The 9,911-nt window shown below is 41.0% G+C and overlaps 1 protein-coding gene across 10 annotated transcripts in view; it reads left to right on the forward strand.

Moving 5' to 3' along the window:
- The window catches only part of wipi1 (WD repeat domain, phosphoinositide interacting 1), a 46,638-nt gene extending 37,745 nt beyond the window's left edge, over positions 1-8,893 (forward strand). For 5 of the 10 annotated variants that reach the window (XM_033644604.2, XM_078161752.1, XM_033644605.2 and 2 more), the window contains 2 exons: positions 1,966-2,066; positions 3,939-4,693. In XM_033644604.2, the coding sequence (XP_033500495.1) occupies positions 1,966-2,066; positions 3,939-4,049 (212 nt within the window). In that variant the 3' untranslated portion in view covers positions 4,050-4,693. Of the gene's footprint in view, positions 1-1,965; positions 2,119-3,458; positions 3,470-3,938; positions 4,694-8,054 lie in introns of those variants that run through there. The other 5 variants (XM_033644606.2, XM_078161750.1, XM_033644607.2 and 2 more) reach the window with 4 other exon arrangements.
- Positions 8,894-9,911: the final 1,018 nt, after the last annotated feature.

A 9,911-nucleotide genomic window follows, 5' to 3' on the forward strand; every position in this document is an offset into this window, starting at 1 on the left:
TTTCACTTCTACAGGCTCCACTTCGTTTGTGTTTTGATTAAGGATGGGTATCGAAATCCGATACTAAATTAGCCCTGGGGCTAAATTATCAAAGACCGTAGTATTGATAAGTGCTAACGGTATCGGCTCTTTTGTGCCGGCGCTGAACTCCTCCACACACACACACACACACACACACACACACACACTCTCACATCCATAGACACATACATCAATGCGACACGATAACCGGTGAACAGCGGTGTAACGAAGTTAAGATAACTCGAAAATGACTCGAGTTAACAGCAGCTACACTCGTTACTGTAAGTGACATTAAACCTCAGCGAATAAGAAGCCAATACTTTATCAATACATGTGTACAGCAAGCATGAGCATGTAAACATGTAGACAGCGATATTCATTATGCTCTGTCCACAGTCTCTCATACACCGACACTAACGTTATGTCTTACACAAGGACAGCATGCTAGTTCAGCTGATAGCGAATTGTAACTACTAAGCTCAAACAACAGCTGTCTTTATGTAGACTAACTTAGTTTGACACTTATCTTAAAATACTTTAAAACTTAGCTGCTGGCTGAGACAAACAGCTCCAACCCTCTACCAGCACGTAACCAGCCAAGCTGGCGGAGCCAAATACAGGACACAAGTCGAATCATCTATGTCATCATGCTAATTTGAATAAATTTCCGAGAACTTTGAGGTGGGTGGAAAGGCAAACCACACAGATTACCAGGAATTGTTTTTCCCAGGTAAATAAATTCCTGGTAATAAAAGTTCCTGGAAATGTTGGTTGAAAAGGGGCTATTGTTAGCGAGCTAATTCTAGGCTAACATCACCTCAACAGCTAAGTAACTTTTTAACAAACTGTTTTAAGGAATAAAGACAAATTGTAAAAAGCATACATGATTTTTGTAAATGTAACACATTATTATTATTATGTTGTTAAGATGGCATTATCTTGGGAAAGAACACATTGTGACTGGTTAAGGATTCAAAACTCAAAGTTTAGAACTTGGAACTTGACCCTTGGCTTGTGAGTCTTTACTTGGAACTTGACTCAGGACTTGTCTCCCTTGACTTGGGACTTGAGTGAGGACCTAACTTTGGACTAGCCTGTCTTGACTTTGGACTTGACTCAGAACTTGCCTGTCTTGACTTGGGACTTGAATTGAGATTTCATTGCAAAACAATGACTTGGTCCCACCCCTGCTTGTTGCTTAACCCTAGTTCACATTACATGATTTTCACCCTGATTTTGCGTCACAGAGACTATTGTAATCTTTTGAGTGTTCATACCTGGCGACGTGTGTTTCTGTCATCAGGAGTCTCGCCAACTGCGTTACGACCTGTGTGTGCACACCACAAGATTTCTCCACAGAGCCCTCGCCGACAGAGCCCCAGATAACACGGTGACGTCACCAAACTACGTTTAACTTGGAGACGACACATCATAAAGGCATGGATATTCTTCCCAGTGTTGAATCAGATCTGCCTCGAGGGCCTGGGTCCAAACACAACGCACTCCCCGTGATCCTGTGGATGCCGCCATTGTTGTTGTTGCTTGCTGGCTTGTCAGTGTTGCCAGATCTTAGTAGAGAAACAAGCAACCAGGGCTATGGAAACAAGCCCAAAAGAAGCGACTATCATGTGTTTAAATAACTTATTATATAGATATATATCAAGAAAGGTTACGTTTAGAGAGCATGCCCAAATTGTCGTGGCAAACTACCTGCCGACTCACCCAAGGGGGCTGTCAAGATCCTCTGTGACATCACATTCACGGTGAAAATCATGTAATGTGAACTAGGCTTTACTTACTATCATACTTAGACCTAGATGTAGGTAAAACTGAGCAGATCCAATGGGAACTCAGGGTATATGGTGAATTTGAGGTCTGCTTGTGTCAAGTAAAGCTGAGGCTGCTCTCATGATTGGTCTGCCTCTGTCACCTGTGTCTACCCAGGCTACTCTGAAGACGGTGGTGTAAAGAAAGGGGAAGTCATTCCAGAGCATGAGTTTGCTGCTGGACCTGTGTCTCTGGACGACGAGAACGAGTTTCCTCCTGTGAGCATCCAGAAGTGCTAGCTGTCAGCTAAAGCTACCTCTCCTACAACAGGTGTACTTTATAGGCTTGCCAGAGTGAGATTACAATATCAGTCAATCAATTTTATTTATAAAGTCCAACATTATGAATCACAATTTGCCTCACAGGGCTTTACAGCATACGGCATCCCTCTGTCCTTAGGATCCTCGCAACGGATAAGGAGGACTGACTGTGTAACTGACTATTTGGCACAGTTGAGAAAAGATGATTACGCCAAACTCCCCAATACCAACAGTAGTTTTACTGTCAAATACCAGCAAGATTGTCTGCAAGTGAGAGCAAAGTCAGGCACTTTGGACTTAACTCAACTGAGGACAAAGTTGTCTCAACATAATCTACATTTGCAATAAGTTGTTAGTTTATTAGCATACACAGAGTTAAACTAATGCAGTTTAATCCAACAGTCCTGCCATAAACCCTACTTTCATGAAGGTTATAATGTTCCATTTTTGTTTAAGCTGTTTTAGAGAAGTTTATTCAACTGTACGGTCATTTTGGAGGCTGCAGTTTGAGCTACGGTTGATTAGTGTTGCATCATAGTGAGAGGTTTCTGAATATTTAGTCTTCTGTCATTGTTTTAAATTGGGTGAAAATACTTGAGGGAGTTAGCAGTAACAGCAGCCTTCATACTCACCATTTCAAAAGGTAGAAGTAGTTGAAAATGAAAAATAAGGTGCCCTCCTCATCCTCAGGGTAATCACTGACTTTCCTGTCCAGTTTAATTTTTCAGCATTATCTGTTTCTTTATAATCAATCATTAAAGCCCCTGTCAAACATGCACCTCTTAATGTTAAGTTGATAGCAATTCAACATGTTAGTCTCTTGTCTGAGTAAGCACCCAGGTCAAATGTTTGTTAAAGTCATGATGACAATCTGACAAGGTTGGACCTGAAACATTTCTGTATCACCTTTAATATGACAAGTCTGAACAGAATGATGTCAGATGAACATAAAGGCCGCAGCAGCACAAGGTAGAACATGCAGAGAGAAATTAAATGCATGCTTGCTTTCCTTTTAGCAGTACTTTTTCTCTCAGACCAACTTCATGTATGAATACATGACCATCTGGCAAAACAGTGTTTTAGCTAATAGGAATTATATACAAAACTTTACATGGTGTCATTCTATACTTCTGCACCACTTGAACATTACAAAATAGGCAGTGTGATTTTTATAAATAGGTGGCACAGTGGTGCAGTGGTTAGGTTGTCGCCTCACAGCAAGAGGTTTCCTGGCTTAAGCCCAGGGTGGAGGAGCCCTTCTGTGTGGAGTTTGTATGTTCTCCTCGTGTCAGCGTGGGTTTTCTCTGGGTGCTCCGGCTTCCTCCCACAGTCCAAATACATGCAGGCTAGATTAATTGGTGACTCTAAATTGCCTGTAGGTGTGAATGTGAGTTTAAATGGTTATCTGTCACTATATGTCAGCCCTGCGATAGTCCAGGGTGTACCCTGCCTCTCATCCAGTGTCAGCTGGGATAGGCTCCAGCCCCCCCGTGACCCCCAACAGGATAAGCTCTTACGGAAAATGAATGAATGAATGAATGAAGTTTTTATAAATGATGAAACGGTAAATCCCAATCCGGGATTCACTTTGAGTAGACGAGGCAAGCACCCCTCATGTTTATTATAATATAATCTTCAACAGCAAAATAAGAATTAGAATCCATCATTAATAAAGCCTGTGACCTTGTCCACATGTACACAGGTATATTTATGTTTTGCATTTTCATTTGGACGGATATTTTTTTATAGGAGTGCTTGTGTGGAAAGGAATTTTTGGGGAATGGCGGAGGGAAAAACCATCCATCTATCCATTTTCATTCGCTTATCCAGGGGCCTGGTCGCTGGTGCAGCAGGTTGAGCAAAGTACTCCAGACGCTGCTCTGCCTAGCAACGCTTTCCAGCTCCTCCTGGGTGACCCCGAGGCATTCCCAGGCCAGATGAGATATATCATCCCTCCAGCGTGTTCTGGGTCAGCCCCAGGGCCACCTTCTAGTGGGACATGCCTGGAACACCTCCAACAGGAAGCACCCAGGAGGCATCCTGATCAGATGCAACGCGAAGGAGCAGCGTCTCTAGTCCAAGCTCCCTCCAGATGTCTGAGTTCCTCACCCCTATCTCTAAGGCTGAGCCCAGACGCCCTACAGTGAAAACTCATTTTGGCTGCTTGTGTCCGCATGTCACTACCTAAGGCTAATGACCATAGGTGAGGGTTGGGATGTAGATGGACCAGTAAACTGAGAGTTTTGCTCCCTCTTCACCACACCAAACCCATTCATCTCACGCCCCAGATTACCCTCACTCATGAACAAGACCCAGAGATACTTGAAGTGAGGGCAATCCACTGTTTTCCAGCAGAGAATCATGGCCTCAGACTTGGAGGTGCTGACTCTCATCCCAACCACTTCACACTCAGCTGCAAACCGCCTGAGTGCATGCTGGAGGTCATGGTGTGATGAAGCCAACAGAACCACATCATCTGCAAAAAGCAAAGACGCAATTATGAAGTCCCCAAATCCCCCCAAAAGAACCATCTACAAAAATACCTGTTGTTTTTGTTGACTTACCATAAAAAAAACATGAAACACTCTTCTACTTTTGTATCATTCTTTAACAGCTGACAAAAATTACACAAGCAGCAGGGGTCTTTCCATAACAGTCATGTCTGAATAAAGCCATGAGGAATATTTGTTTGTGTGAAAATGCCCTGAATGACAACAGGCTACCACTTCAACAGACAGGTGAAGCCAGAGATGTAATGAACAGAGCTTAATTGGAAATCTATGTAGTAATGACACTGACGTAGTTCTCGTGGTCTTTGACTGTTTGCCATGTGAAGACCTCTTGTGTTAGCAGAAAAAGGCCTCCTGCCTGATCATGAAGAGTTTCTCTTTATCAGCCCATTGAAACACCCCATTCAAGTTCTATGGTTCCACACTCAATTACAGTATGTTACCACATGACCAGAGTGAATACTATGGGCATTACCTGATTATGCATTAAAAGAAAATGCTGTTATTTTTCAGCTTGGGGTCTGAAAGCCCAGACACACCAAACCATGTCTTGACCAAAAAGTTGCACATGAACACCAAACCAATGGCCAAAAAGCACGTGTCCTTTGCCTGAGTGAGAGGACATACCCCACCCTACCAGCAGATGGCCGTTGTCTGTAATCGTCATCCAAAAAGGGAAACCAGAAGATTGTCTTGATGCTAGTTAGCCAGTTAGCACATTAACAACACAATCCAATTTGAAAACAACATAGCATATTTACCGTGCGCCAGTGAACAAGAACACAAACCATTAGTAAATGTTTCTGCTAAAGAGATCAATGGCTAAAGACAAATAATCTTAACTCACAAAACAAGTTTGTTTCGACCTCACTCCCTCTCGACTTAAGTCCTTAGTTAACATTCCTCACTTCCGTTTCTCTTCTCATGCACAGAGCTGAACTGCCAATTAGGGTCGCTCATGGGCTCTACTGTGTCAACACTGAATCAACATGATGAATCGGCAGAAAAAAGGCCAATTGGTGAGGGCCAACGATGCGGGACACACCGCACCAATGAGGGTGGCAGACACTCACCAACGACCCAACTTTGACCAACGGCCAACCATCGGCTTGGTGCATCAGGGCCTTTACTCTCATGGATGTATTAAGAGACCTGGATACAGCATTGGCGGCAGGGCTCTGTTCATTCTTATGAAAGTTGCTTAATGGCACATGAAGCCAAAATTGCTCTATGTCTGCGGTATGAAATTACCCAGATGATCAGCGCTGCTTCTGCATCATAGAGCAGGCATACTAGAGACTTACAGCTGCTGCGGGGCATGGCTGAGCAGCTAGCTTTTGTTGACCAAGTGGCTGACTTCCAGTTTAGTGCTCCGCTAACTTGGATGGGTATACAACAGTTTGATCTTGTGGCTCTTTCAGACTTTCATGTCCAAATGTTATCGGATTGAGTGAATTAAATCTTGATAGCGAAATTACTCATTTTGTGATGGCTGTGATGCTTCACAGACGTCTCTTTCCCAGTATAGGTCTATGGGAAAAAGTCTTTTTGGGGCCCAATGGCATCATGTGATGGACCCAGGAAACTGCAGTAACACTGTATGGCCATTACAAAAATTGGCTTCAAAGCCCAGGGCACTTCTTGGGTACCTGCTTACTCCATTCTGTCTGTGAAACATGGCAAATTTACATCTCCTTGAATGTGGAAAAAAATGATCAGGATTAGTACCCTATGCCTCCTAAAGCACTCCACATTTACATAACTGTACATCAATTTTTGACGATATGTTTCTGAGTCCAACTGAGGTAAACACAGGAATTAGCCCTTTTATTAACTAACTGCTAATTATAACTAACTGCACTGAGATTTTCTTTTTTTTTTTCTTTTTTCTTTTTTTTTTTTTATTAGTGAAATTACAAGACAACAAACAAGGTGATACAGGACAAATAAAGTGCAAAACAAAGCAAGCAGACAAGAAAATAACAAAAACAAAACAAACAAAAACAGAAATAAAAACCAACAGAACAAAACAGGTAGCTGCTTACATCAGTTTTTGAGTTTGATAAGGGAGTATATAGGAGTAGGTGAGTAGGTGTGTGTGGATGTGTGAGTGAGAGCGTGTGTGCGTGGGGGTGTTTGGATGAGAGACAGAGGATGCGATATTAATGTTATAATGTAGTAATAAAATGATATAATAATACTGACGCTATAGATTATGTCTACTATGGTATATCATTATATAGAATAATACAGTACAACAAAACAAACTTAACAGGAGTGTGCTATAACACTGTATAAGATAATATGACAATCTAATGATAATATATATAAATATAGTATAATAACACAATAACAAAACACAATCTGATATAGTAAAACATGAAGTAGAACTATAATAATAATAATAATAATAATACTGAACTAGAATACAATATAATAATAATAGATAATAATAGTCATCATCATCATCATCATAATAATAAGAAGAAGAAGAAGAAGAAGAAGAAGAAACAAACAAACAAAAAATAAAATAAAAATATGACAAAGAGAGGAGGCAAGGCCAGACTGGGGTATCGGAGAGGCGAGGGAGAGGCCCCTCCACCATCTGCAGTATTAGCTAAAAATTTATTATGTAGTGTTTCATATATTTATATATAGGATGATTTTATGTCAGCAGAGGTAAACACGTATTACAAAACATATCATGAAATGTTTTGATTTTTTGTGTGTGTTGTTCCCACAGACTGCATATAAAGATGGACTAAATGTCCCCAGTTCCTCCTATTGCATAAAACTGAAGCCAGAATATTCCGGATTGGCCATCACCATCTTGTGTTGGTGACATCATTTGAAGCCAGTGTCTACGCAGTAGCCACCTCTGAGATATTGATTTAAAACCAAACTCATCAAAAAAAACACTTGAACATACATCAGTGTGACCATAGCTACCTAAAATGACAAAAAAACATCTTCATGAAAAATGTATTTGACATGTAGGCCTACTTTGAATTTTTAGTTTGTCCCATCCACTAACATGGAGGGGGCAAGGGTAATGACCTATACTGCAACCAGCCACTAGGGGGCGATCTGACGTTTTGCCTTCAGTTTTGGGGAGCTGTCATGTCATCCATTTTTATATACAGTCCAGGAGGTAACTGGGATGGGATTTGCCTCCAGCAGCAACTTGCCAGCTAACCAAACTAGCTTCCTATTCATCTGCAGTATTAGCAAAACATGTATTACTTATGGTTTCATGTAGATAGGATGATTTTACGTCAGCAGAGGTAAACACATAGTACAAAAGAATCCTTAAAATGTTTTTATGTTTTTGTATGTGTTGCACAGGAATTTGTCTTAAACTCACAAACTTGGCTGTGAGCTGCATTTGACAAACCCTGTAGACTAAACTAACAGGTCTGTTCATGTGTTTTGGTAGATTAATTGGTGCCGAGACGGGACTGGAGGTGGCCAGGCCAGGCCCTCATGAATGGATAGAAGGACAGTTGGACAGACAGACAGGCACTGGCAAGTGGGATGAACAGCAAAAAAGGGGAAAAAAGTCATTCAGGGTGCCAAGTTACGTTTTTCCATTTGAGACAAAGTAATATTGATTGCCATTGAAGTTGACGTTGAAAACAAAACACTGACCAAGAAGTAGATGTCGGAGAAATTTCTGAGAGAACCTGTATCTGGTCCTGATGTTACCTAATGGGTGTGTTAAAAATACACTTCTGATTTTGTAACAGAACCAACAGCACCTCGAAACTTCATTTTAGCTTAGGGTTGAGTTTTAAAACAACTGAACTCAGAGGAAATTCCAGAGGAAATTCCCCAATTTATAGATGCTGTTGACTACTTAAAAAAATCAGGGAGTTTGTCTTCATGGAGTGTTATATGAAAGTATGAGGTGCATGCTGGACAAGAAATATAACCACAATTTTCATAGCTTTTTTACTTGACAAGTATTTTAGTAAGTTTCATTATTGTAGCAAAATTTTTACTTCTCATAATAATAATATCTTAGTTGACGTCCATAATAATAATCTGAATTGTTTTCATTTTTATTTTGTATTGTATTTTACTGCAATGACATTGATTTGATGTTTCTGTGTATGTCTCCTGGATACATTTCAGATGGCATGCATGTACTGTATTTTTGTTTGTGCCTATTATGATTTGTAAACGAGCAAAGCATTTTGCTACTTGCACAAGACCAAAACAAGTAAAAGAAACAAATAAATAAAGTGGAGTAAGAATGAACCTATGCAAAGCAAAGAATTGGTCCTGTTTTATTTTATGTTTGACATAACTAAAGAGATAGTATAGTTTTTTAAGTGGGGTTGTATGGGATACTTATCCACATACAGTATAAGCACAGAACCTGGGGCGACAGAGCCTTCTCCATAGCCGCCCCCTCCCTCTGGAACACCCTCCCTATACACATCCGTGACTGTCCAAATCCATCCACCTTCAAATCACTCCTCAAAACCCACCTTTTCAAATCCGCCTTTGACCTTTAACATTAGCTTTTCGTTCTTGGTTCCTCATGTGCCCTCCTTTTCTTTGTTTTGCACTATGCTTTTGCACCTTGTTGTTTTATATTGTCCTTGTCTTCTGTTTATGTCTTTGCACATACATGTATGTACTTCTTTTCTCTGGTTTTAAATGTAAAGCGTCTTTGAGAGCTGTAAAAGCGCTGTATAAATAAAATGTAGTATTATTATTATTATATTACAAACATTAGATGTCAGGAGGAAGGCCTCCAGTTTGGAGAAGCAGAAAGGAGTCCAGCATGGAAGCTAAGCAGTTCTCAGCGCTATATCATGGGAACTTTGTTGGAGGCATTTCACTTCTCATCCAAGAGGTTTCTTAAGTTCTAACTGACTGTTTAGGGGGTTGCAGGCTTGAAACCCTGTGTGGGTGTGAACCCTTATAGAGTCTTTGGGTCACATGTGAGCCCTGAGTTTCAGAGTCGTTAAAGTCACTTGTGAGTAGTTGACCCACCCAGCCATCATGTAGATTGCATTGTAAGTGGGTGATAAGTGGTGTTGTAGGCCACCTCTGTTTAACGATGGTCGTTCCAGTTTGACGTAGATCGCTTCTTTCACTCCTCTTTCCCACCATCTGCCTTCTCTGGCCAAGATGTGCACACCGCTGTTCTTGAAGGAAATTACCTTTCTCCTTTAGATGTAAATGGACAGCTGAGTCTTGACCTGAACAGCTGGCTCTTCTGTGCTGTGCCCATAAATGGGGAACTAAAGTCATTAACTGCTTCTCAGTCAGAATAGGCTGT

Source organism: Epinephelus lanceolatus, chromosome 18 (genome assembly GCF_041903045.1).
Source record: "Epinephelus lanceolatus isolate andai-2023 chromosome 18, ASM4190304v1, whole genome shotgun sequence".
NCBI classification, from domain to species: Eukaryota; Metazoa; Chordata; class Actinopteri; order Perciformes; family Serranidae; genus Epinephelus; species Epinephelus lanceolatus.